Below are 27,569 nucleotides of genomic sequence, written 5' to 3'. Positions count from 1 at the left end.
ACCAGGTGCCTAACTTTGTTATGGGCCTTCCTGCCACTTTCATCCAAGTTTTGAACTGCGTCCTAGGAGGGTGACTGTCAGGATGCCCAGTGATTAGCCATGGGAGCAGAGGGGAGCTCTTCCCCAGTCAGACCAGGGAGGGATCAGGGGTTGGCCTTCCCTTTTCCTCAAGCAACCCCCTCTCTGCTTTGCTACTGGGGGTGAGGAAAGAGTGGGTAGATAAAGGGTTTTAGAAGTTGAGTGCTGGAAAGGCCCTTGGAGATCAGCCGAGGGTGCTCAAACCCTCCCATGATACAGATGGGAAAACTGAGGCCAGAGGCTTGGGGCGGTCACTCAGCCCACTGGTGTTCGAGCTAAGCCTCAGACCATCATCCCAGGGCTGGGCTGGGGTTGCGGCCCAGTGAGGACAGCCATGGCCGAGGAGAAGGGGGGTTTCTCTCCATCTGCTTGCTTGCCCCCTTCCCCAGGGCCCTAGCACAATGCCAAAGGTCGGCCTCCCATCCCCACCCATCCTGGCACTGTTGGGGGTTTTTCCTTTCCTCCCCAATGTTCCTAGACTCATTCTGCCTATGCTTTCCTGATACCAACCAAAATATTGAGCTTGGTCCTTTGAGGTACAATTTTCAGTTATACAGGTGCTGCAGCTGGCATTGACGTGGAAGGTGATAGAAACATGAACAGGCCGGCACTGTGAGGCTGCAACTATGGAGAGTCTGGACTTTAGAGTCAACAGCCCCGGGTTCAAATCCTCCCTCCTCTGTGATTAGCTGTTTGGCCTTGGGTGAATTACCTAACCTCTTGGGTGCACGTGTGTGCGCGCGCGTGTGTGTGTATGTGTGTGTCTGTGTATTTAATACACTTTTTCAAAAGCAGTTTTAGGTTTGCAGTAAAATTGATTGGAAAGTACATAGAGTTTCCATGTACCCTCCTCCACATTCTCCCTCCCCACAGTCTGGCTTATTCTTTTACATCTTATGTTAATAAGGTACATTTATTACAATTGATGAACTAATATTGGTTAATTATGATTGACTAAAGTTCATAGTTTGCGCTATGGTTCACTCCTTGTGTTGCACACTGTATGGGGTTTGACACATGTCCATCATTACTGTATCATACAGAAGGGCTTTGTGGCCTCAAAATTCCTTGAGCACCACTTATTTTTCCCTTCCCCCGAGTCCCTGACAGCCACTGATCTCTGTACTGCCTCCACAGTTTTGCCTTTTCTAGAACGTCGCTTAGTTGGAATCATGCAGTATATAGCTTTCCAGATTGGTTTCTGTCACTTAGCAATATGCTTTCAAGGTCTCTCCATTGCTTTTTGTGGCTGGGTAGCTGACTCCTTTTTATTGCCGAATAATATTCCTCATTGTGTGGAATGCACTGCAGTTGGTTTGCCCATTCTTTCAGGCCCACGTTTGCAATCTGTTAGGTAAGACCATTGGTCTTCGCTCAGAAAGGTTGTCAAGGGGAGGGGATGCCTATGCAGTGCTCAGCACGGTACCCAGCAATGACCTGGAGTGCCCACACCACCCAGCAGCAAGTGCTAGCACATCAAACAGTAACCATTGTGGCTGGTAGTCCTCACACTGTACATATGTTAGCTCAGCCAATTCTTTTTATTATTATTATTATTATTTTTTTTAGAGATAGAGGTCTCACCATGTTGCCCATGCTGGTCTTGAACTCCTGGCCTCAAGTGATCCTTCTGCCTCGGCTTCCTCAAAGTGCTGGGATTACAGGCATGAGCGATTGCACCTGACCTCATTCAGTTCTTGAACACATTTATTGAGTGCTTAAAACCTGTTAAAAGCTGGCAACACAGTGAATATCCTCATACCAATCAAGGTTTGGAATTGCAAACAACAGAAACAATTCAGGTTAATTTGGCAGAAGAGTTCCTTGGAAGGAACTAGAGTTGTTTCCAGAATCTGAGGGGTCTGGAGACCCATGCCTGGGTAGGAGTGGAGGGGGCCCAGGTACAGCCAAGGTTTCCAGGCTGTCGTCCCCTCTGGTGCAGCTGCCGCTGACCTCGCAGCACCTCACAACTAGTGCAGACATTCATGTGACTTCCAGACCTGAGCACTTAAACAAAAAAAAGTTTTATTGAGATAAAGTTCCCAACCATCACCACTAATTCCAGGACATTTTCTTTCTTTTTTTTTGGGTTGGGTGGTGGCGTGCAGGGTCTCACTCTGTTGCCCAGGCTGGAGTGTATGGCACCATCTCAGCTCGCTGCAACCACCACCTCCCAAGTTCAAGTGATTCTCCTGCCTCAGCCTCCCAAGTAGCTGAGAGTACAGGCGCGTGCCACTACCGCCCAGCTAATTTTTGTATTTTTAGTAGAGATGGGGTTTCACCATGTTGGCCAGGCTGGTCTTGAACTCCTGACCTCAAGTGATCCACCCGCCTCGGCCTCCCAAAGTGCTGGGATTATAGGCATGAGCCACCGCGCCCGGCCAGGGACATTTTCACCAGCCCAAAAAGAAACTCCACACTTACTAGCAGTCACTCTGCCTTTCCTCCCCAATCCTCCCAGCCCCTGGCATTCACTGAGCTGCTTTCTGTCTCGGTATTTGCCCATTTTGGTCATTTCTTATACATGGAATCATACGATATGTGGCCTTTTGTGAACTTGGCATGACGTCTTCAGGATTCATGTTGTCGCATGCCTCAATTCCTTTTTATTGCAGACCTGAGCACTTCCATGTATTACCCCATTTAGTCCCCATTCCCCAGATGAGTAAAGTAAGGCTCAGGGAGAGGTAGTGACCTGTCCAAGGTCATATAGCAAGTCAGTTGAGGGTGATCAGGCTAGAATCCAGGCACTTCATGATCAGAAAGGGGCTGGGAGCAGTGCAGTGTAGTCTGGGGGGCACAGCGTGGGCCTGGCAGTTATGGAAGGGAGAAAGGGTAGGGGAGCAGGCAGGTGCGTCCCGAGATGTGAGGATGGGACAGGACGCCGGAGGTGCACGCCCATCCCCAGCATCCTGTCTCTGCTCCATAGTGGGTGTTTACTCTATCTCAGGCATGGACTCTTGGAAGGCTTTTCCCTGTGCAAGCAGGAGGCTGTGCAAGTTCAGGGATTCTGACAGAAAACAGGACTTTGGGCTGGGGAGGGGCCTTGGACATTAGGCTCAGAGGTGAGAGCGTTCTCTTGTCCCAGAGCCAGCAGTAGCTCTCAGCAAGGGATTTCTTGGGAACTTGGCTGGTATCAGCAACCCTGGGAGGTAGCTTGGAGAAATTGATTGGACCTAAGTAATGCCATTATCCCTGGCAGGAAAGGGAGGGAAGGTGATGGGCTGGTGAGGGATGGCGGAGAGAGTCCCGTCTCAGAGCTTGTCCCTGCTGCCAAGTGTGGTGTGAGCAGCATGCCTCCGTTAGCAGAACTTCCGGGCACTTGTCTGAAGTATGGTCCAAGAAGTCCCTAGTGCTTCCTGCTCTTGCTGCCCTGTGTTGCTCCCTGGGGACATGGGGTTAACGCAGACCATCCCATGGGGGAGGCAGGCATGTCCACAGTGCTCTCACAGTGTGCCCAGTTAAGAGGGAGGGACATGCCAGGGATATGGGAGGCTGGGGAGACCTCTAACCAAACTGGGCCTCCATGGAGGAGGGAACATCTGACACTTGAAGGATCAGGAAGAGTTCACCAGGTGAAGGGAGGCAAGGCTGGAAGAGCAGTAGGGGTCAGATCCTGGTCACTGCCTGTTAAGAAGTTCAGTCCAGCTGCAGGTGAGAGCTTGGATTGGAGGGATGGGGCTGACAGCAAGGAATCTGGAGGAGTCCCCAGCCAGGGGAGATGAAGCCTTGGACAGGGGGAGTGGCTGTGGGGATGGCGAGAAAAGGGCCTTAAAAAAGGGTGGTAGAGGGCAGTGTGGCTGAACTGGGTTTGCAAGGCCTGGGTGACAACCCTGGAGACATCCAGGAGCTGCTGGCTGTCTCGATCAGAGGCAGAGCCTGGGTGGCCTTGGCAGCACCTGGTAACTGAAGCCGTGGGAGTGAACAAGATGGCCGTAGCCAGGAGAGCATACAGAAGACGGAGAAGAGGTTTGCCTCCCAGAGAATCCCCTACAGTTATGAACAGGATGAAAATGCACCTTGGGGAGAGGAGACTCTGAGAGCCAGAATCAGTGAAGTTCTGGGCCGAGGCATGACGCACACACTTCTACTTCCCTCTTTTCCAGGTTTGAAGTGGAATTTCCATTCCTGGATGGGTTGTAATGTGCAGGCGTGGGGACAGGGGAGGGGCAGGCAGAGGACATGTGGGAATTAGTCCTGGGGCAGGGGAGTCCTGGGAAAGGAGTGTGAAGGCAGGGGAACCTGGGGTGGGATCCCACATGCATTGCAGGATGTCCACCTGTTGTACCTCAGCGTTGCAGTACCTGCTGGCACCTTTCCCTCACACTGCCCCCAATTGTGTGTCCTATAGAAGTCAAGGCAGAAGCTGTTACTCGCTTTTACAGATTCAGAAACCAAGGCTCAGGGAAGAGCCTGAGTGGCCTCAGCCACAGAGCAAGTCAGTGCGAGGCAGCATAAAGCTAGGCTTCTTTCCACATTGCACCTGCCTCCTCCCTTCCTGGGGAGGCGGGGGCAGATGTAGTGGCTGACATGACAGTAGAGACTCCCGTCTGGGGAGTGCACAGGGTGAGATCTGGCTCCCCTGGCTGTGGACCCTGGCCTACCACCCCTGCGGGAAGGCTGGGAATGTGGGAGTGCCTATGTGGGCACACAACACTCCCCAAATCTTCTGGAGTATAGTAAAGCTGAGAGCACCCCACACCAGCCCCCACCCATGGTCTCCCCAGCCCCATGGGAGCCAAGCTGTATCCCCACCCCAGCCTGCCCCAGGCCCTGGCTCAGGGAAGCCCCAGCAGCTGCACCATAGTCCACATGCCTCCCCAGGGCTCCCCCAGACAGAGGCTGCAGCAGTCCATTCCCAGCACTCAGGAGACTCCAGGTCATTCAGTATTCCCAGCAAGCCCCTAATGCATCTTCCCCCTCAGACTGCAGGCTGTAATGTCATCACTGAGGTGAGGTCAGCATTGGGTGTTGGTGTTGGAGGGATAGGCAGAGGCCCTGAGTGAGGCCTGGTGGTGGAAGTAATGAGTGGGACTGAAGCCCAGTGTGCTCCTACAGTGCAGCCGCTGGGGCTTTGGAGAGTGGCATCTTAGGAGCTCATGTTCCAGGCCTCAGCTCAGTGCTGACTCCAGGGAGCATACTCTGACCCTCCCTGCACCATGGTCAGTGCCCACAGGCTCCCTTCCCTCCCTTCATCATACACTGCACTTACCATACGGCTGGTGGGCCATTAGAGTCCAGTGACTTCAGGAGTCTGCAAACTTTCCCTCTGAAGGGCCAGACAGTCAGTATTTTAGGCTTTGCAAGCCATATGGTCTCTGTGGCAACTACTCAACACTGCAGTTACAGTTAAAACAGCCATAGACAATACATAAATGAATGAGCATGGCTGCGTCCAATGAAACTTTATTTATGGACACTGAAATTTGACTTTCATGTAATTTTCATGTGTCACAAGATATTTTTGTTTTGACTCTCACAACCATTTAAAAATATAAAGACTATTCTTAGCTTTTGGGCTGTACAAAAATAGGCGGCGGATCAGATTTGGCAGGCCCATGGGTTAGAGCAAGGTCCCTGGAGCCAGCCTGCCTGGGTATGAATCCTGGCTCTGCTGAGTGACCTTTGGTGAGTGGCTCAACCTTTCTGTGCTTCAGAGTTCTCATCTATAAAATGGAGATGATGATGATGATACTTTGGGGATGTAACATGGTGCAGTCACATTGGAAAACAGTTTGGCATTTCCTCAAAAGGTTAAACATAAAAGTTACCATATGATCCAGATGTGGTGGCACACCCCTGTAGTCCCAGCAACTCAGGTGGATCACTTGAGCCCTGAAGTCTGAGGTTTCCATGAGCTATGATCGCACTACTGCACACCAGCTTGGGCAACAGAGCAAGACCTTATCTCAAAAACAAAAGTTAACATATAGCACAGCAATTCCTTTTTTTTTTTTTTGAGATGGAGATTCGCCCTGTCACCCTGGCTGGAGTGCAGTGGTGCGATCTTGACAACCTCTGTCTCCTTAAAATCGCTCCTTAAGTGATTTTCCTGCCTCAGCCTCCCGAGTAGCTGGGATTACAGGCGCCCACCACTACGCCCAGCTAATTTTTGCATTTTTAGTAGAGATGGGATTTCACCATGTTGGCCAGGCTGGTCTCAAACTCCTGACCTAAGGTGATCCGCCCGCCTCAGCCTCCCAAAGTGCTGTGACCAGCAATTCTATCCCAAAAGAAATGTGTACCCCAAAAAAATGAAAACAAACGTTCACACAAAAAACTCATTCACAGAAGCATTATGTATAACAACCCAAAAGTGATAACAACCCATATGTCCTTCAGCTGATCAATGGGTAAACAAAATGTGGTAGATCCGTACAATGGAATGTTAGACATAAAAAGGAATGACATGCTGATCCGTGCTACAACATGGATGAGCCTTGAAAACATTATGCTGCGTGAAAGAAGCAAGACACAAAAGGCCACATATTGTATAATTCCATTTATATGAAGTCTCTAGAATAGGCAAGTCCATAGAGACAGAAAGTGGATGAGCAGTTGCCAGGGCCAGAGGAGTGAGGCCGGGGTAAATAGGGAGTGACAGTGCATGAGAAGGGTGCGGGGGCGGGGTGAGGGTTGTTAGGATGGTGAAACTGTTTTGGGATTAGATAGTGGTGATGGTTGTACAACTTATGAATATACCAAAAACTGAATACTGTATATTAAATACTGAATTGTATACTTTAAAAGGGTAAATTTTATGGTATGTGAATTATATCTCCATTTTTTAAATGCGAATACTTCCTTCCTTCCTAGGGCTGCTGTTAGAGTTTCTGCATGGAAAGCATTTGGAACAATGCCTAGCTGTTCCCCTCTCTGGCCCTCTCAGGGCCCTAGGAGTCTTTGTGTGTCCTGCTCACATTGTCTCCAGGGCCTTGGATAGGGCCTGGTACAGAACATATGACTGAGTTTCTGTAGTCCCACAGGCCAGGGTTGGAGTCCTGACACCTCAGTATAGCTGTGTACCTCTGGGCAAATAGTTTCTCTGTTCTGAGTCCCGGGTTTGTCATCAGCAAAATGGAATAAGAATAACTCACAGTGATGTGGAGGACTGGATGACACCTGATACTCAGGGTGTGTGAGGTGCCCCAAGCTCATTGCCACGTGGTCACACTTGACCAACACTGGCCCCCGGAGGCTGTGGCTCCCACAGATATTTCCAGGGTGCCAAGCAGGGCTGAGGCAGTAGCTCCTGGCAGCCACACTTCAACCCTTAAGACACCTCTTGCTGCTATACCATCTTCCCATGGGCTAGGAGGCCCACCTGGCTAGGAGGCTCCCTGTGTCTGGAGAATGAATACTTTGGGGCACTAGAGCAGTTCCTAGATTGACTACGGTCCAGTTATGGGACAGCAGCCAGGCATTGCTCCTTGTTCTCTGAGCCTCAGTTTGTTGAGCTGTCAAATGGGTTTAGGACACAGAACCTGCCATTTCATATGGTTGTGCTGAGATGGAACAATGAATGTAAAGTCGTTACACGGTTCCTGGTGTATTTTAAGTGCTCAACACATCTCAGCTTGTATGATAATTTCTTCTAAAATGTTTATTTTGAAAGTCTGCTATGTGCTAGACACTGTTCCAGTTACTGGGAATACAGCAGAAAATACAACAGACAAAAATCCTTGCCTTCATGAAAACTGCATTATAGTAGGGTAGATAGACAAGAAAAATAAACAAGTTATATTTAAGGACATGATTGAGAAAACAAAGCTGAGAATGTGGGAAGGAGCTTAGGGAACGTGGGAAGGGGCTACAGTTTTACAGAAGGTGATCTGGGACAGTGTCATTGAGAAAAGGACATGTGACCTGGTGCCATGGCTCATGCCTGTCATCTCAGCACTTTGGGAGGCCGAGGCAGGCAGATCACCTGAGGTCAGGAGTTCGAGAACAGCCTGGCCTACATGGCAGAACCCCATCTCTACAAAAATATGAAAATTAGCCAGATGTGGTGGGCACCTGTAATCCCAGTTACTTGGGAGTCTGAGGCAAGAGAATTGCTTGAACCTGGGAGGCAGAGGTTGCAGTGAGCTGAGATCACGCCACTGCACTCCAGCCTGGGTGACAGAGCAAGACTCTATCTCAAAAAGAAAAGAAAAGAAAAGGACATTTGAAGACCTGAAGAGAGGAGGGGAAAGAGGAGGAAGCCGTGCAGGTTTCTAAGGGAAGAGCATTCCAGACAGAGGGGACAGCAGCATGCCAGGCCAGTGAAGAACGTGGAAGAGGTCAGGAATGACTGGAGGAGAAGGAGTAGGGAGGAGGAGGGCCTGGGTGGGAGGCAGAGGACAGGTCCTTGGGGACCTGCAAGGGTGGGCCTGTGACTCCAAGTGAGACGGAGCCCCACTGCAGTGCTTTGAGCAGGGGTGACCCTCCCTGACCTAGGCTACAATGACTTGCTATGTGGTGCCTGACTCTTCACCCTTCCCCTGCCTCACCGCCCTGTGCTTCCTCCTGCAGGACCAGCTGGGGGCCTCCATGGGCGCCTGAGGGCCAGGCGCCAGGGCTGCAGGCACGAGTATGGTGAGACACCAGCCCCTGCAGTACTACGAGCCACAGCTGTGCCTCTCTTGCCTCACGGGCATCTACGGCTGCCGTTGGAAGCGCTACCAGCGCTCCCATGATGATACCACGCCGGTGAGCCACCCTGGAACAGGGTCAGAGGGACCCAGTGAGCCCCAGCAAGCCTGAGGGGCTGGGGGAGGGGTCTTACCTCTGTCTCTGCTGACTCGCTCTGGACAGGCCAATGGCCTTTCTGGGTTTCAGTTTCTCCCTCTGTAAAATGGGCTGATAGTAATTCCTGAATCTGCTGACCAGGAGAGCCAGAAGGAGTTCGTCCCGTTGACATGTTGTTAACTCTCCTCTGACATTGTTGAGGTTAGGCTGCTCCAGAAGGGAAGAGTCACCCCAAGGTAGGCAGAAGTCCTCAGCTTTCTGGCAGACCCTGACAGGCAGGCAGGCAGGCAAACAGGCAAACAGGTGGGTGCTGGAGGAGAGAGTGAGGAGGTGGGCCCGGCCATCCTGGAGCCTGAGAGCTGGCAGGGCCACGGTCTGGCACCGGGGCTCAGTCACCTGAGCCACAGGCTTGCCAGAGCTGGCAGCAGGTGCACAGCCAGATAAAGAAAGCCTCCTTCAGTGCTGGGCTCCCCAGGCCAGACCTAAGCTGCACTCTTGTCCCTGGGGCGCTGTCAGCCAGTGGATCTAGTTTCTTCTCTGAAGGAACCCAATTCCTGTGTAGTGTTTATCTAAAAGCTTTACTGTCTGGAGAACAACTTTCCTCCTCCTTCCTGCTTGTCTGAACAAAGAAGCCAGCCTCTAAATTCAGCCAGCCCCAGAAGAGGCTGGAGTGGCCAGGGGGTGGCAGGGTGTGGGCGGCGGGGGAGGTGGGGGGTGGGGGGGGTGTTGGCTCCCACTGATGTCAGAGGCCCAGTAGGCCTGGCTGTGTCTCTGGGGAGGTTGGTGAAGCTTATCCACCTGTCTGCCCTCCTCTGCCTGTGCTGATGAGGAATAGAGCCCTAGACTGAGGAGCCTGGGTTCATGACCCCCAAACAGTAAAAAGCAGGAACTGCCAGGGTGGGCACCAGGCCTGATTCACTGCCATCTCCCCACTCCCGGCCACAGAGGAGTCAAGTGGCCAAACTGAGGCAAAGGAGAGGGAAGGACCTGCCCAAAGCAGGCCCCTGGCAACGTCAATACTAGAGCCCCGGTCTCTCCACTCCAGGCCCCTGCTGGGAAGCCCTCTGAGATACCATATGTCACAGCTTTCCCTCTTACGTGGAGGGGCACAGGCCGTGGGCTCTGGAGTCAGATGGATTCAGGTTTTGGTGGTGCATCCTCTACTTGAATCTAGTTGCCTGTGAGCTCCCTCACCTGTGAACTAGAGGGGAGACACACCCCTCTCAAGGAGCCACTGGGCCATGACATGTGATGAGGGCTGTGATGTGACCAGCACAGTGCCAGCTATGACTAGCCATTGAGACAGGTCATTCCAGATGCCCAAGCCTCAGCCTCTCCATCTCTGAAATGGGAGATAGGTTGTGATCATGGCTTCAGAATCCCGTGGACACTCTGCCGTGCTCCACACTCTGTTCTGGATCTGGACCTAGGCAATGGAGGTCCAGCAGCCACTGGTGTGAATGGGGTGGGGAGACAGCTGAGGCTAAGGGGAGAAGAAAGATGGCTGAGCTCCCAGGCAGGAAGCGCCTTGGCCATAGGGGCAGACACCGGGGAAGGCGTATCTCCCAGGAGTCTCATCCCCTTGGTGGGACCAAGGCTGGCCAGTCATAGGCATGGAGTCAGGAAGTGATGGTCTTGGCTGCGGCCAGCACAGGGCCCAGAGTGGAGGAGGTGGGCCGAGGCTGGTTTTGAGCTGACTGAGAACCAGAACAGAACGTGCTCTGCAAGGCTAGGGTCTGGGTCACCAATCTGGGGCAGGGGTCTGGGGCCAAGGCTGGAGGGGCAGCAGGGGGCCATGAGCTAGGCAAGGAGAGGGTATAGGTTTTGCAGCGGCTCTGGGTGGCAGCGCCTCTGCAGAAAGGGCTGAGCTCACCTCAGGTGACCCCAAACTCATAGCTGAAGATGAGCATCCTCTGCTCACCCGCCCCTTTCTCCCTGCAGTTGCTCACTTTGCTCCACCCCCTGTCTCCTCCTATTTCCTGGTTCCAAGCCTCTACCCCTCATCCTTTCTCTCTCTCCCTGTTTCTCTTTTCTGTCCCTATTCCTCCCTGAGGCAACTGGGTGAGGGCAGCAATGGGGCTGGACTCTCGCAACGAAGGAATAGCAGTCTGGTTTCTCAAAGACATGGCTGGTGCAGGGTAGGGGCTCCAGAAATTTTGCTGAACAAATAGAGGCCTTGCGTGAGCTCCATGGGGGCTGGCAGGGAGAGGAGAGCTGCCTGGGCTGAGGGGTGGTGGAGAGGGCTCTGCCAGTGAGCCTGGTGTCTCTCCTTATTCTCACCATTGCCGCCGCAGGGGGAATTCTCCTGTATCTCCCAACTCAGAGAAGCCTGGGTTCAACTCTTGTGAAACCAGATCTCCCTGGGTCTCATCTGCGAAATGGGCTGAAAGGTGGGAGAGTCACAAGGCATTTTATTCTCATTCTTAGGCTGGAAAATGAAGTATGAAAGTAATAGTATCTGTTAACATTTATTGAGTACCTACTGTATGCAGGGAGCAAACAGTTTACATGCATTGTCCTGGTCATTGTTGTAACATCTGCATGGGCCATGTTTAATTGTGTACCCATTTTACACATGGAGAAATCAGCCACACAGGCTGACGATAGATTTGCAGCCTAAACTGCTGGAGACTAGGGAAGATAGCGTGTGTTGAAGATGTGGGTTTAAGTGACAGTTTGCTGGAAGAAGAAAGGCAGGGGGACTTGGGAAGTTGCCTGATGGAGGAGAAAGAGCACTGCACCAGGAGCATTTGGGACAAGATAGGGAGTAGCCTTGAATGCCAGGCTTGGAAGCCTCAGTGTTTCCCTGGTTAGGATCCAACCCTGGGCCCTGAAGTGGATCCTGGGAAGTGGAGAGTGTGCATGGAGAGAGCCTGGGAAGGGCCCCTTCCTCTCCCTCCTTCCTGCCCCCAGCCTGACACATTCCCACCTCTTCCAAGCCTTTGCCCCCCAGCCCCCCAGGACACACACTTAACAAATAAAGAAGCAGGAAACCAAGGACCAGAGAGGTGAAATGGCCTCTTCTCTTGCCCCCAGTTCTGAGGAGTGGAGGAGCCTGGCAGCAGGAGGCCGGGCTCACTCAACAGCCAGGAAGGGGAAGCAGAGCTTTTTATAACTGGGGATAATTAATTGGTTGTTGTCTGTGACTCATTACTCTAATACTGCCAATTAAGGACTTGGTAGGACAGAAGACTGTTCTCAGGCCATCCCCACAGGGTCCCCTGAAGACTGTGTCTGCAAAAGGCAGTGTCAAAACCAGCTTCTCTTTAGAGATGGATATAGGTCAGATGCCTGGAGGAACTTCCCAGCCAGAGACATTGAAAGAGACAGACCATGATAGCCAATTCTTGCACTTCCGTAGTACATTTACCTTTTGAAGGCTGCTATAATCTTAATTGATTTCCTCCAGGAAGAGCAAGGGAGTTACTCAGGCCAAGCGGCTGAGGGCACAGCCTGCACTGACGCCGCTCACACCCTCAGGCCTGTGCCCTCTCATCTGTTCCACACCAAACAGTCTTGTCTGGGGTGCCCTGATTACTTATTTAATCAACAAATCTGTCCTGCTACCTGCTCTGGGGTCATAAGTGTATCAGACCTGGTTCTCCCCTCCCTTGAAGGGCCCCCAGGCTTGTGGCGGAACAGACAAGAACAGACACACCTGGACCACCCAGGGTGATCATTTTGGGGGCCTGGGGAAACCCTGGGGGCAGGGAAGGCTTGCCTGAGCTGGCCTCTGGGAGGATCAGCCCCATCTCCCCATACCGGGGAAATGTTCAGGGTAGGGGGAACCGTGTGCACAAGTGTCTTGTGTTCAGGAACTGAAAGGAATTCAGTCCACCGGCTCAGGTGCAGGGAGGGGGAAGGGTGCTGCTCAGTAGGCCTGAGCCTGAAGCTGTACTGAAGAGCCTGGGCTTCATCCTGGGCAAGTGGGGGCCTGAGCCAGGCTCAGGCTGTGTGAGGAGCACTGTGGTCAAATTGTGGAGAATGCTCTGAGGGCCTCAGGTGGAGGTGGGAGGGCCAGTGAGGCCTCAGGTGTCTGTGTGGGGAGTGAGGAGGTATACACAGGGATGCAGGCCAGGGGAGGCATTCCAGAGACACCTAGAAGTTATCATCCGTGGACTGGCTGTGGACTGAGCTGCAGAGGAAGGAGTGTCTGACAGTGAATCTCATCCTTCTGTGATGCCCAGCGTGGGTGGATGGAGGCCGGTCCTGGAGATGGGAACCCATGCTGTGCCACAGGAGCAAGTGAGAGAAGAGCGGTCTCGGTAGAGTCCAGGAATAGCACAGGAGGGGTGGGTAGAACAGACAAATAAGCCTCCCCAACCCCAGTTGCCTGTCTCCTATGATGGGATATGATGAGAACCCCCCATCACCCTGCCTTGGCAGGAAGACACTCGCTCTAGGCAAATCCATCCCCAGCTCCTCTGCCCCTTCCCCTCCATGCTCGTCCATGCCAGCCACCCTGAGCTTCTCCGCATCCCCAGGATAACCTCACCCTTCATAGCACTGGGCCTTTGCTCCTGCCATTCCCTCTGCTTGGAATACCCTTTCTCCTCTCTGCCCCTTAAGACTCATTGCAAATCCCCCTCCATGCCCCCAACTTCTGCCAAAAAATAGCCCTCCTCTTCCTTTCTCTCCTCACTGCTCTCTCTCCCCGCCTTCCTCGCTCCCCTGGGGTCCGACAGCACGTTGACCTGTGCTGGCCATGTGGATTGTGATTTTTTGTTTCCCACTGAACTCTTTAGGAAAGGGCCTGGGCCTGCACACTCCAGGGACCTGACTCAGAGGAGGTCCTCGGACAAGATTTGCTGAATGAATGACTGGAAGGAGGATTGAGCGTATGTGTTCATAAGCGAGTGAGGAAGTAGTTAGGGGATGTGACTGCCATCTTGCTGACCAGGTGGGGCGGCTGAACCCCTAGAGAGCTGGTGGAGAATGTAGGCGTACATGTGTGGACGGGTGCGTGCTGCGTTCTTGGTGCTGCCTCCTGTGCTCCTGGCGGTGGTTGGCAGTGGAGGGTGCTGCCTCGGCCAGAGGGACCTCCCAGATCACCCTTGGAGCTGGAATTGGGCTCTGCCAGTGCACAAGAGGGAAGAAGAGATGAGGTTCCCAGCTGGTCCCCACTTTTTGTCCTGTCAGCCATGTGGATTTGTGTCCAGGATATGGAGCTGGAAAGAATGGATCCCACTCAGGAAATCAGTGCAGGCTTCAGGGATGAAGCAGCCTTTGAGATGGGCTCCAGGGTGTGGCTGGATAGAGCCAGATGCCACTGGGCATTCCTGGCAAGGGAGCTGCAGTCTGAACTTGACCCTGCCTTCCAGTGACTGAGTGTGTGATGTCAGGTCAGGCCCAGACCCTCTCTGGGCCTGAGCTTGCTTGTGGGTTAAGTGGAGGTATGAATCTATGTCCTGCAGATACAATTAGATCGTGGATAGGAATGTGCCTCCTGCCTTGTACCGAAGAGACCATTGTTCCAACCCTGCAGAAAACGTGCCCTCCCTACAAACTTTCAAAGTGATGGCTTTCTCTCCTCCAGTGCTTTGAGGAAAACAGGCCCGGCAGGGGTGAGAGAGAGGCCCTCTGAGCTTTATTTTTCCCACTTCTGAAATTGCAGGATTCCTATAAGGATAAGAAACTAGGAGATGATATTATTACATCCACGAGAGAGAAAGAGGAGGGGCTGGTTTGTTGCAGCACAAGGAGGTGGGGATTTATCGCTGCGATAAAGCCATCCAGTCTCTTGCCTTCGGAAACCTCCACACCCTGCCTAGCTCCTCGCAGAATAGCACCAAGGGCACCTGGCATGACCATGCCACACTCCAGGGGAAGTGGCTAAGTCTTGTTGATGACACTCTGTGAACACCTTGAGTGTTGGGTTATGGAGCAAGGGTGGGGCAGGAGATGGGGCATTACCAGGGGACTATGGCCACCCATCCCTGAGAAGGGATCTGGGATGGTCCTTCCTAAGGGCTCCTCAGCCTTTCTGCTCATGTCTCCCCAAGGGGCTGATGCCAGTGAAGGGATAGGCTGGGAGAGACAGGGTGCTCCAGGCAGGACTTAATTGCATTCTCCTGCCTAATGAACCACTCTGAGTGCACCCCAGCAGAAGCAAGGACAGAGGCCTGATTGCCCAGCTCTCTGTAGTCCAGAAAAATAAATCCAGCCTCTTAGGCTGTCAGGAGCTAGCTGGGGGTGGGGATTCTAATCCCTTTCCCTGCTTGGCCCTAATGCTGCAATATCTCTCCAACCTCCCCAGGCCGCCACCTCCCCCAAATCTCCCGGATCAGGGCCAGGGTAATCCTGCATAGCTTGCCCATCTCTCCCTTTTGGGAGCTCCCTGCACCCTTTCCAGCTGACATTTTTTAGGCTTTCCCATGCATCAGTCCCCCCATTTGGAACTTGGTGAAGGTGGAAAAGGCTGACCATTGGAAGAGCTGAGATGCCCAAGATTTGGCTTGCAGGTGGCAGATTCAGGGGTAGGCACTCCTCCATCTCTCCCTCTTGGTCTCTGTAGGACCACATGCTGAGGGCGCAGCTGGGCTCTGGGACCTCAAAGAAGAGCTGGAACCACTGGGGAGAGGGCTTAGCCAAGCAAAAAGGAGCTGTGCCAGGCAGAGCCCACACAAGGGGCAAGGGGCTGCCTTGGGCCAGGTTGGAAAACCTGGAAACACAACCACAGGCATTTGAGAACTCACTGTGTGGTGAACGAATGTAGAAATTACTACCAGTATCACAAACGATGTAGGGACAGCTGAAGCATCCATTTGGTGAAAGTAAAATTAGATCCCTGCCTCTTACTTCACACCAAAATAAATTGCAGATGGATTAAGATGTATTTTTTTCTATTTTTAAACTTTTTTCCCATTTTGAAGGCATACATTTGTTGAAAAAATTTAAACAACTTGGAAAGATGTAAAAGAAATTCTAGTCTTCATGCTTTAGAGATAAGGCTTTTAAACCTCTTTCCGCACACGTGATATCCATATGGAACTATATATAGATGGATGTCCGATGGGTGGATTGCAGATTGAAATGTAAACAATGAAGCTGAGAAATCGTGGGTGTAAAATATTACTTAAATATATAATTTTGGGCCACCCTTCTTAAATACAATACCAGAGGCAAAATGTATAAAGGAAAAGAGGGATAGATTTGACTATATAAAAATTTAAATTTCTGTGCAGAAAGCATGATAAATAAAATTAATTCAAATGATATATGAGAAAAAATATACAGCGTGTGTGAAGGCTGATTCTTTTATATAGGGAAAGCTTTTATAAGCCCATAAAGAACCAGTTCCCCAAAACAAAGCCTGCTTTGCCCTGTGCCTTCAGGCCCTCTGCTCCTTTTCTCTGTCTGGATTGAGGCTCCCCAACGTTGTCCTCTCAACAAACCCTTTCCTTCCACTTTGCTGCAGGTGTCTCCTCCTCCAGGAAGGCTTCTAGCTCACCCCTCCTCCTATAACTAACAGTGTTAAGGATCTGGGCTCTGAGCTCCTAAGCAACCTGTGTTTTCACTGCTCACCACACCAATTCCCAGGATTGGAGCTGTTTGCTGCCAGTCTTGGCTCAGGGTGGCCTGATTTATCTCTGAGTGTCTAAGGGCTCAATACATGTATGTAGATGACTGGAAGAGAAGGGTGGTAAGGATGTGGAGGAGAGACACTGAGATTTAGTTTGGTACGGGGTGTGAGGTGGGGGTCTAATTATAGTTGTTACCAAATGAATATCCAGATGTCCCAACACCGTAAGTTGAATTCCCCATGATTTTTGCACTAATATACTAATGTCCTAATCTCTTGCCCACATTTCCAGGCCATTCTCCTTCTTTAGATCGTGGTTTCTCCATTTCTTAGTTGGATCTTTAGGAGATGAGGCGAGATAATCTCTGACATCTTAGTTAACTCTGAAATCCTAGGGTCCCTGCTCTGGCGCTGCCTGTGACTCAAAGTGTGACCTTGGCCAAGGCCCTGTTCCTCTGAGCCTGTTTCCTCCTTGGTCAGGCAAGGATAATTTACATGTCCTGCCCCTTGTTGCCCCGAGATGGCTGGGGACACTGGAGGTACACAGACCTGGTTGTGAATTGTGGTTCCACCATTATGTGTGCCCTTTGTAACCTTGGCAAGTCTCTTCCCTCCTCTGAGACTTGGTTTCCTCTGCTTCGAAGAACTGTGGGGATGATGAGATGCAGCAAGTAAAGGGCTCTTAGGAGTACCATCCCCACCCAGCCCCAGTCCCCCAGTGCCATGGTGAGCTCACACAGGGCTCTGTTCCCGACAGCCCAGGATGCAGCCTGTGAGTGAGATCAGGCAGCTGTCGTGCCAGGGTCTTCTTCCTCCATTGGTGCTGGCTCCCAGGGCCACAGCCTACAGAGCCAGGCCTGGCCTTTGCATCTGGCTGACCATGGCACCCACTCTGGGTTGGGGGCAGGCAATCAACCTGGCTGTCCTCAGCAGCTGGAGAGATGTGGTGTAGAGCAGGGAGGAAAGGCTTGATCACTGTCTTCACATAATTAAAGGTCTGTCAGATGCGAAATGATAATTACAGGAACGATCCTGGATTTGGCGACTTACAGCTTACATCTGTAATCGTGCTGGGGCCTGGCAGTCCTCCTGTGAGGTGGTGGTGATGTCATTCTGTGAACAGAGGAGGAATCTGAGGTCAGAGGTCCTGAGCGATTGACCTACAGCCACACAGCCAGTGGGGAGAAGGGCCCGTGTGAAAATCCAGCTCTTTTGTGTATTCTCCACTCTGTAGTCATTTGACCCCAATATTTCTTACCCTTTGGTTGGCCTTGTTTTGTGTGGTATCAGAGAACCAGCTGCAGGGGAGCAGTGGAGGAGGCAGATTTCAGCTCCACCTCCCGGGGAGCGGGGGGAGGGCAATAACTCCCCTGCCCAGAAGGTCAGTATCACCAGACACTGTGCACGGGAGGCTTCAGTGGTCTGTGCAGCATGCCGATACTGTCCCCATTTTACAGAGCAGGAAGCTGGGACACAGAGAAGGTAAATGTCTTCCCCAAGGTCACTCAGTCGTGGCCAGTCTGGGATTCAAACCCAATATTGCTAGACTCCCTCAACCCAGCCTCCCATTGTCAGGCTCCATGTCTTGGAAGGAAGAATTTTGAGTCCACAGAAGGACCAGGCAGCATCTGGAAGGAGAGACCACTTCCCAGGAGCCAGTGGAGTAGAGCAGGGTAAGCTCCTGTCCTGGAGGCTGCAGACACTCTCTCTGCCCCAGGGCAAGGGGACAGGCAGGGGAGCTCTGGGATTCTGAAAGTCTATAACGTTCAGAGAGATGTGTGTAGACTTTAGACCCCAGGTTCTGTTAAGAGACCCAGGGGAGGTGCTCCATAACCTTCAGGGTCCCTAGTAGTGGGAGGGGCAGCTGTGTGCATTTTGGCCTGGGGCTGCAGTCTACAGTGGCAGGGGCCTGTAACCGTGGCAAAAGGCAGCAGCAGAGCCATCCCACCCCAGCGGCCATGTCCATGTGTCCTCTGTGGGGCCAGGGTTGCGGCTGCAGTTGTGCTCTGTGACTCTACGAGCTCCCGCTGCTAATGAGGTCTTTCTCTGTGTTCTTCTCTGAACATGGAGGGCTCTGGGGTGGGTGGGACAGGACAGAGACAAGGAGGGGTGAAGAGAAGACATGACCATCCTCAGGAGACAGTGAAGAGAAGGACTGGCCTTCAGGGAAATTGACCCACAATTGCCCAGATTGCTACAGAGGGGCTCCTGTTCCTGGAGGGTTAGGGTAAGAATGGAAGGAGATGCAGCAACCTCTGGGATGGAGCCTCCAGGATTCTCCATCGCAGCAGTTCCGACCTCAGCCTCCATCCCCTGGGGCAGGAATCAGCATCCTACCCCATCCACAGCCAGGGGCCACTCCTGCCCCAGCTGCTCGCCCTGTCTGGTCCCTCCTTGGGCAGCCTCCAGCACACTCCTCCTGATGCCTACCCTAGGAGCCAGCTGCTCCCCAAGCCCCAGCCCACTCAGCTTTTCTCCTGCTCCCTGAGGGTAAGTCTGGGGCTTACACGATGGTCCTGCCCACTGGTGGCCCTGAGCACCCCTCTGTCGCCCTGTCTCACATCCATACCTCCTTCTGTCCCTCACGCCATAGGTGACCACCACCTTGTGGCCAGCGTGATGCTAGGACCAGGGGACATAGAGACAGCTCAGGCTATTCCTGCCCTGAGGGAGCCCACAGCCCAGTGAGCCAGCCCTCATTATGCGCCTACTGTGTGCCACTTGAAGCCCTTCGGCTCATTTAACAGCCTCCCTCCGAGGGAAGGGCTGTTATTCCCATTTACAGCAAGGAGACCAAGGCTCAGAGGGGCCAAGTGACATGTTGAGTGGCAGAGCCAGCTCTTTAGAGCCCGTGCTCTTTCCATCTCCACAATTTACAATTTGATTGAGGGTCACGGTGGTGGGTGCCAAGAGTCTGTGCAGGATGGTCAGGGAGGGGAGGCCTTTGAGGCCTGGAGGGATGGAAAGGCTTCCTGAAGGAGCATCAGGTCTGGCCTAGGGGTCAGAGAGATGGAGGAGAGAAATCCAGGGAACCAGGCTGGACCTGGGATCACCATACTGGGTCCCAGAGGGCAAGGTGGGTTTTGAGGGGAGCTGTTCAGGCTGCCTCCCAAGGGGGGCCTGTAGAGTCCAGTCAGTATGCCTGGGTTCAAATCTTATCCCCACTCCTCCCCTACCTGCTGACCCCTCTGACTCCCCTCCACTCACCCGTGTTGAGCCTTTATGCAAATTAGCAAAAAGCGCCCCTTTCTTAGGACACGACTGCCATGTGCCAGCAAATCATCATAATAAATATGCACATTGATGGTCACCATGATGTGAGTGGCACTTCTTAGGGGGCAGTGCAAAACTTGCTCAGCCATATGTGGTGGCCCTTCTCTGAGCCTCTGTGCAATGGGGGTAGATACCCCTAAATAAACAATCCCTAGTGTTATGCAGACTATGAGAGATGAAGGAGGCCGTGGCCGGGGCATTGAGGCAGCAATCACTGCTCCGTGTCTCTGGGAGCAGGGCCAGATTGGCTTGCTAATGGGTGGAGCGGGCAGGCCTCTCTCTGCTGTAATGTGCCCTGACAAGGACCATTAGTGCCATTGGGGCCTCTTTATCAGTGAAGCTGCTCCCCAGGCCACTTCCTCCAGCTACTTCCTCACTTCCCCTTCCCTTCCTTCCAGCCCCTGCCATTCAGTGTTTTCCTCTGATTGTTCTTAGAGTGACCCCCGCTGCCTGCCTCCCTCTGTGCTAGGGCCTCTTCGTCCCCATCTACAGGCTCCCTGTGGCCTCCGGCTTCAGCTCCCAGGGCTTTAATCCCTAGGTTGACCCAACCCCAGCTCATGCCCTAGTTCTGATCATGGGGTTCCTGACGCCTTGTTGCTTGGGCCCTGCCTGCATTCCTTCCATGCCTGGATGCCTCACCCCCCACCACCGCCAGCTCTAGTTTTGGCTGGTTCCCAGGAGTGGGAGGTGCAGCCCCTCATTCTTGCCCTGCCTTGCTCCACTGTAAGGATTTGGACACGTGAGGACAATGGCCTTTGGGGCATAGGACCCTGGCTGCCATGGGCCCTCCCAGCCCCTGTGGTCTTCCCGGCCCCCTGTCAGCCTTGCCTCTGGGCCCTGCATCATCCCGGCCACAGGACGTCTTCCCAGCGCCTATGGCAGGTTCTCTACCTTCCCACCTCTAGGGTACTTGCCTGGGACCACACCCATCCTAGGCCGAGGCTCACCCCTCACTTAGGTCCCTCTCAGAACCTTCTCTGCTGGTCAGAGGCACACAGGCCTTGCCCCTGAGGAGGCAAAGTGGTGTCTGTGGACAGACAGCCATCTAGCACTGCCAGCGTGGGCTCTGTAGAAGACTAGGCACTTCTTTGTGGGGATTGGGTGTTAAGCCTGAGGGAAATCTCTTACCCTGGTGAAATGCCAGGGTAGGAGAAAGGGTGTTTCCTCACCTATCATTTCATTATCAAATCTTTCTCAAGTTCCTGTGCCACCTGGAACACAAAGACTGCCTAGATCTCAAGGCACTTATGTACAGCAGGGAGACTGACATGTATAGAGTTCTAGAACTGTGGGGTCTGAGCCATAAGAGAGATGGCTGCATGGGTTACAGAGCTCTGCGGAGATGGGATTCACCCTGCGAGACAGGGCAGTCTTCAGGGAGGAAGCACTCTGGAAGGAGTAGGGGTTTGCCTAATGGAGCAGAGACAGGTTGCTTTCTAGATGGAGGCTCCGGCTGTGTGAAGGCTTGGGGTCTGGAGAGCCTGTTTGGGGAACCATATGTAATTCTGTGCATGGGGCATAAAGCACAGAGCTGGCCTGGGCCAGACAGAGTAGGCCCTGATATCTACTGAGAAGCTCTGGCCAGTGGGAGACTCAAGCTGGGGCATGACATGACCAGATGGGTGTCAGTCTAAAGACATGGTTCACCCTTTGCGAGACTCAGATGTTTAAGCTGGCGTGGGACTCACCAGCTGCACTCCGCAGGAAATGAAGGCTGTTATGAGCAAAAAAGAATTTGAGGTGGCAAGAGGGATTCTGAGAAAGACTAGTCCTGGGGTGCTGGCTGGAGGATGGTGGAGGGACGGTCATGTGCAGACCCAGACTGCCTCCATGGGAGGCAGGACTGAGTCTAGGGACTCGGTCATTCTCTGGGTGGTGGCTCCTACGGTTCGATTGATCTAGAAGGGCACAAGTCCTGCCCTGCTCCTAGCCAGGGTTTCCCTATTCTTGACCAAGGCTGGGCTTTGCTGTGCCTGGAACTGGAGCTTGTGCCATTCTTGTATCCAGCTGGGGCAGACACAAGTGGCCTACTCTCTGAGAAGCCACCTCCCCAAACCTAAACCTGCTAGAAATACTGGGCCTCAGGGTGTCGTCACCTTTGCCTCTCTGTTTCTGTACAAAGTGAGGCTAAGCAAGGCAGTCTGGCTCTGCACATAACAAGGAGTGGTGGCAGCTGCTCACCCAAGCACAAGTCGCCCAACTGGAGTGACCCACCTGGGCAGGAGGGTCACCCAGGCACCAGCCCTCTTGCCGAAGGTGAGGCATGGAGCAGGCCCTTAGTGGGTATGGAGTCATGGACCATTAGGGTGTGAAGGCCTTTCCTACATTCTGGAGAAGCAGAGGATGTCACAGATACGCTGGTAGTGTGCTGAGTGCTTGCCAAGCCACCTGACTTATATTATCTCATTTAATTCTCCATCAATCCCATGGCATAAGTACTAGTATTGCCCTCATTTCACAGAGGTGAAAACTGAGTTACAGAAAGGATGAGTACTTTGCCCAAGGTTTCACAGCTTGTAAGTGGTGACAGGGATCTGAGGTTCCCAGGTAGACTGATGGTGTCTGCATGGTGTGGGGATGGAGGGATTCTGGACAGTGAGAGGACTTTCCCTCCTTCCTGCCCAATCCTGCATGTGGTCATAAAGTACTAGTGGAGTGGAAGTCGGCTCAGTCTCCATCCTTGCAGAACCCACACTTGTCTGGGGGACACAGTGAGCAGGTCATGGTGTGCAGAGCGTGAGTTTAGACAGAGGGATGCTGATGCTGTGGGAGCAGTGCAGCAGGCATGAGAGTGGCAGGGTGGATCCAGGGAGGCTTCACAGAGGCAGTGATATTTGAGCTGACTTGAAAGGTGAGTGGGAATGTTCAGGGAACAAGCCCACAGACAGTGGCCCTTCCAGGTTGTAGGAACTGGTTGTGGACGTTGAAGCTGGAGAGATCAGGGGGCCACACTCCAGGTCGGCTATCAGTAAGGAGCCATGAAGAGGTTAAACTGGGATGGTTTAGAAACATAGCAGGGAGCCCAGAGGTAGGGCTGCCTCCGGGACTTCACACCCTCAAAAGAAAGGTAGTCTTGGTTCTTCCTCACACTGACCTCTCCTCAAGGGCTGTTGACTTGTTCTGATGATCTCAGCAGTTTCCCGGGATGCAGGATATTCCAAGCTTTTTGTGCTTCCAAGATAAGGGGACGGATGAAAGCAGGGAGAAACCAGAGGTCCAGGAGGAAGTGCCTGCAGACGCCTGAGCTGGCCCCTCAGGAAACAGCAGTGGTGGTGTCAGTGTCCCCCGCCACCCCACTTCCACCTGGCTGGAGACGGGTATCTGGCCCAGTGGAGGCAGCAGAACACAGCACTTCTGTACTTCTTCCAGTCCAGAGACCAGGGTGCTGGTCCTGAATCCTCTGCTAACTTGCTGTGTGACCTGGGCAAGTCACTTGGCCTCTCTGGGCCTCAGTGTTTTTCTCGGTAGCAGGGGGTAGAGGTGGAGAAGAACAGTGCCTTCTTTGTAGGCATGTGTGTGAGGGATGTGACTTCACAGACTGCCGATCACTGTGCCTGCACCAAGGGAGCCATCCCCAGAACAGGGAGAGCAGTACATGATGGAAAGGCTGCAGGCCACAGTGAAAAGAGCACAGCCCCGACGGGGAGGCCCTGACTGCCCCTGGCTCTCCACCACTCTGTGACTTTGGGCTTGGTGATGGTGGACAGGTCACTTCCCCTCTCTGAACCTCAGTTTCTCCCAGGGTAAAGAGGGCAGGAATTTCTGCCTGGCAGATTTGGCTACAAAGTGGGAGGGAGGGGGACACATTCTGTTGGGAGGCAGCCTAAGGGGCTGGCCCCTGACCCGCTTAACCCCCTCCTCCTCTGCTCTTCCAGTGGGAGCGCCTCTGGTTCCTGCTCCTCACCTTCACCTTCGGCCTCACGCTCACCTGGCTCTACTTCTGGTGGGAAGTCCACAATGACTATGATGAATTCAACTGGTGAGTGGGGGCAGTGGGCGGGGGAGGAAGGGCCTAGAGCCGGGTAGCCAGTAGCTGGGACCTGGGGGCTGGAGTTAGAGCCTGTCTCCCAGGCTGGCCCTCTGAGCTCTGCCACCAGCTCTCTGTGTGGCCCTGGGCAGGGCCTACTCCCTGGGAGCCTCTGTCCTGCCCGCCTCCAGGGCTTTGGTGAGGAGGCTGCTGTGGGACTGTAGTGGGAAGTGCCTGAGGTGTGGGTGGGGATTGTATCACAGACTGGCAAGAAAGAAGAGGAGGACACAAAGAGAGATCCATGCCCTGAGGGGAGTCCCTGGGTATTTAGGGAAGGCTTCCTGGAGGAAGAGGCATGGGAACTGGGCCTTAAAGAATGGCTGGGATTGAAACCTGGGGAACTTTAGGGGCTGGTCTTGGAGACTCCTTGGTGCTTGCATTGATGATTCAGCCTGCATTCCTGGCCTCCTGAAGAGGTGGAGGGGAGCCTAAAAGAACAAAGGCTTACAGGAGCCAAAGCCCACTGGGGAGACACAGGACGCTCCTTCCCGGTGCTGTGACCATGGAAAATAGGGACATAAGGCTGGGCCAGGGCTCAGCCGGGGCTGGGGCCTCTGGTCACCCCCTTTGTAGACAAGAAATCTACAGCTCAGAGGTCTCTGCAGAGGAGATAGCCCCAGAGCCTAGGCCTCCTAACTCCCTTAGCCAGGCCCTGGGCAGGGCTGGCAGATGAGCTTGGGGACAGCTCAAGGTCCTTTGTGGGTACCTCAGATCCAAAGGCAGGGCTGTCTGAGCCACTTTCCTGGGTACAGGAGGGGCACCTGTTTTTTTCCTCTTCCCTATTCCATCGCCTGCCTTTTGTTAAGCAGTGGGAGGTCATGGGAGGAGGGCAAGGACCCAGGGTTCCATTGACAGATAAGGAAACAGGCCCAGGTCACACAGCCAGTTGGGGACAGAGCTGGGGCTTGGAAGCCTGGCTCCTCACTCCCCATCCATTGCTGTTCTTTCCTTTTTTTTTTTTTTTTGGAGACGGAGTCTTGCTCTGTTGCCCAGGCTGGAGTGCAGTGGCACAATCTCAGCTCACTGCAAGCTCCGCATTCCGGGTTCATGCCATTCTCCTGCCTCAGCCTCCCGAGTTGCTGGAACTACAGGTGCCCGCCACCACGCCCAGCTAAGTTTTTGTATTTTTAGTAGAGACGGGGTTCACCGTGTTAGCCAGGATTGTCTCAATCTCCTGACCTCGTGATCCGCCTGCCTCGGCCTTTCAAAGTGCTGGGATTACAGGTGTGAGCCACCGCGCCTGGCCTATTCCTTCCTTTTGATCAGATGTTCAGGTCAGCGTGGCCGTGAGCAAGTCCCCGGTGCTCTCTGAGCCTCTCCTTCTGTAAATGGGATAACTCCGACCTCATCAGGTCTTTCTGAGGATGAACTGAGATGATGGACACAACAGAGCTCAAAGCTCTACCTAAACATGAGGGCTGCTTCCTGGGAGACCACATCTCTAGCTGGGAGGCAGCATGATGTTAGTATTTGGGATTTTCAGGACCCTGGGCTTCTGACAGGCTGTGGTTTAGGATTCTGTGATGATCCTGGGACTCTGTTCATGGAGCTGGGTGTCCACTTTTCCCCGCATGGCACCAGGCTGTGCCTCTGTTATTAATGAACGTAATCAAGAATATGCTGCGGTCCCACCCCTGCTCTGCGGCAGCCAAGCAAGATGAGCCAGAGCCCCGGCAGAGTCCCAGAGGTGGCCTCTGGCCTTTATTAAATGCCATAAATCAATTATTCATCTTTGCAGATGTCCAAAGCATGGGCACCATCATGAGTAAATGGGAACGTTCCCTATTGGTCCTCAACTGCAGACCCGGATAGTTCTTCCAAACTGGAAGTCTGCTGCCTAGAAGATCATCAAGTCTACCCCCATCATGTACAGATGGGGAAATGGAGGCCCAGAGAGGGGCAAGACTCATTCATGGTCACACAACCAGTTAGTGCCAAAAACATGAATTGAGGACAGACTGAAGAGACTAAGGCTTAGAGAGGTTAAGTAGCCTTTCCAATGTCACACAGCAAGAAGCAGACAGATCTGGGACAGGAACTTCAGCCTGCCTGACTGTATCATGTCCATGGAGCCACCCACTCTACCCAGAAAGTGAACTCCCTGTCACTGGGAGATTTAGGCGGAGGATGGGTTCCTGCTCTGTCGGGGAGGTGGCAAGGGGAGGCCTGCCTGGCACTTAGGGATGCCTGGAGACCTGCAGCTTCTTCAGCCTGTCACCTCAGTTTCTTGGAGTCAGTGCTGGGGTTCAGGATGCCCTGGCCCAGTCCTGATGGTCTCAAGAGTCTCTGGGAACCAGGCACAATGACTCATGCCTGTAATCTCAGCACGTTGGGAGGCCCGGCAGGCAGATCACATGAGTCCAAGGTGTTCAAGATCAGCCTGGGCAACGTGAAAAAACCCCACCTCTACAAAAACTACAAAAAATTAGCCAGGTGTGGTGGCATATGCCTGTGGTCCCAGCTACTCAGGAGGCTGAGGTGGGAGGATTGCTTGAGCCTGGGAGGTGGAGGTTGCAGTGCAGTGAGCCGAGATCTCATTTTACCCCATTCTGTAAAATGGGAGTAACGCTGACCTCATCAGATCTCTCTGAGGATGAAATGAGATGATGAACATGAGAAGACTCAAAGCTCTACCTAAACATGAGGGCTGCTTCCTGGGACACCACATCTGTAGCTGGGAGACCACTGCACTCCAGGCTGGGCAACAGAGTGATACTCTGTCTCAAAAAAAAAAAAAGAAAGAAAAAAAAATCTCTGAGAATAATTCAATTCATATAGTAAGAGGGTGTGAGTGACAGCCAGGGATCAGCACTAGACAGGAAGGCCAGGGAGGGCCGTCTGGGCTGTTGCTGTCCTGAAGGACCTCCCTGCCAAAAGGGGTCACACTTGAGAGACAAATGGGACCAGAACATCTTTCAGGAATAGTTATCAGGAGCAAGTCTTGCCCCTCTTCAGGCCTCAGTTTCCCAACTGTATGATAAGGTGAGTGCCTTCAGTGATCTGCCAGGCAGTAGATTTTCCCCTGGACTCTGAGGGTGAGGGCCAGGGAGGGCAAATGCCCCATGGGGTCTTCCTGGTGTCCCTTCCCAGCTCTCTGGCAAGGTCCCAGATGACAGCAGGCTGAAGCTGCCTGGTGCTGACTCGGATTTTCTAATGACCTTGAACAAGTTGCTGCCTCTTTCAAGCCTCAGTTTCCCCCTTTGTACAAGGAGGATGTAGGTGGTTCATTCTTTGCGGAGAGCATCTAAGCACTATCTATCAGGCCCCTTAAAAAGTTCATTCCCACCAGGCACAGTGGTGTGTGCCTATAGTCCCAGGCACCAGGGAGGCTGAGACAGGAGGATCGCTTGAGCCCAGGAATTCAAGTTCACCCTGGGCAACAGAGCAAGACCCTGTCTCAAAAAGAAATTCATTCTCTTTGACCCTATAATTGTATCTGTAGGAATCTATCCTCAGGAAGTAATCAAAAATACAGAAAGATATGTATAAAAATTTCATTTTTATGTTAATTTATAATAGTGAAGAATTAGAAAGTATTTCATGCCACTAGTAGGGAGCTGGTTACATATGGTACATTAATTCAGTGGAAAACCATGTGGCTGTTTTAAAAATCACATTTTCTCAGGATTTTTACTGGCATAAGTAAATGCTTGTGTTGAGAAGACAGTTGGCCAGGCATAGTGTCTCACACCTATAATCCCAGCACTTTGAGAGGCTGAGGTAGGAGGATCACTTGAGCTCAGGAGTTTGAGATCAGCCTGGGCAACATGGCAAGACCCTGCCTCAACAAAAAATACAAAAAAAAAAAAAAAATTAGCCAGATGTGGTGGTGGGTGCCTGTGGTTCCAGCTGAGGTAGGAGGATTGCTTGAGCCCAGGAGGTCAAAGCTTCAGTGAGCCATGTCCACATCCCTACATTCCAGCCTCAGTGACAGAGACC

General features: G+C 52.8%; 1 protein-coding gene and 2 long non-coding RNA genes across 44 annotated transcripts in view; 1 reads left to right on the top strand and 2 right to left on the bottom strand.

Moving 5' to 3' along the window:
• The window catches only part of GDPD5 (glycerophosphodiester phosphodiesterase domain containing 5), a 91,830-nt gene that overhangs the window by 41,013 nt on the left and 23,248 nt on the right, over positions 1-27,569 (top strand). For 33 of the 42 annotated variants that reach the window (XR_013404138.1, XR_013404150.1, XR_013404149.1 and 30 more), the window contains 2 exons: positions 8,593-8,769; positions 23,479-23,582. Coding sequence is in view for 10 of the 42 variants with exons in the window: in XM_028833828.2 (XP_028689661.2) it covers positions 8,653-8,769; positions 23,479-23,582 (221 nt within the window). In the remaining 32 variants the exon portion in view is untranslated. Of the gene's footprint in view, positions 1-8,253; positions 8,361-8,592; positions 8,770-9,467; positions 9,532-23,345; positions 23,583-27,569 lie in introns of those variants that run through there. The other 9 variants (XR_013404146.1, XM_077963833.1, XM_028833829.2 and 6 more) reach the window with 4 other exon arrangements.
• On the bottom strand, positions 1,768-9,347 carry LOC144334376 (uncharacterized). Its single transcript, XR_013404163.1, has 2 exons — positions 8,846-9,347; positions 1,768-2,085 (listed from the first exon to the last, which is right to left on the bottom strand). It is a non-coding gene; the product is annotated as an uncharacterized LOC144334376 (long non-coding RNA).
• LOC144334380 (uncharacterized) lies at positions 22,885-26,387 on the bottom strand. The gene is made up of 2 exons (XR_013404167.1): positions 24,853-26,387; positions 22,885-23,963 (listed from the first exon to the last, which is right to left on the bottom strand). It is a non-coding gene; the product is annotated as an uncharacterized LOC144334380 (long non-coding RNA).

Source organism: Macaca mulatta, chromosome 14 (assembly GCF_049350105.2).
Source record: "Macaca mulatta isolate MMU2019108-1 chromosome 14, T2T-MMU8v2.0, whole genome shotgun sequence".
In the NCBI taxonomy this organism is placed as follows: Eukaryota; Metazoa; Chordata; class Mammalia; order Primates; family Cercopithecidae; genus Macaca; species Macaca mulatta.
This window is presented reverse-complemented; position numbering and strand designations above follow the sequence as displayed.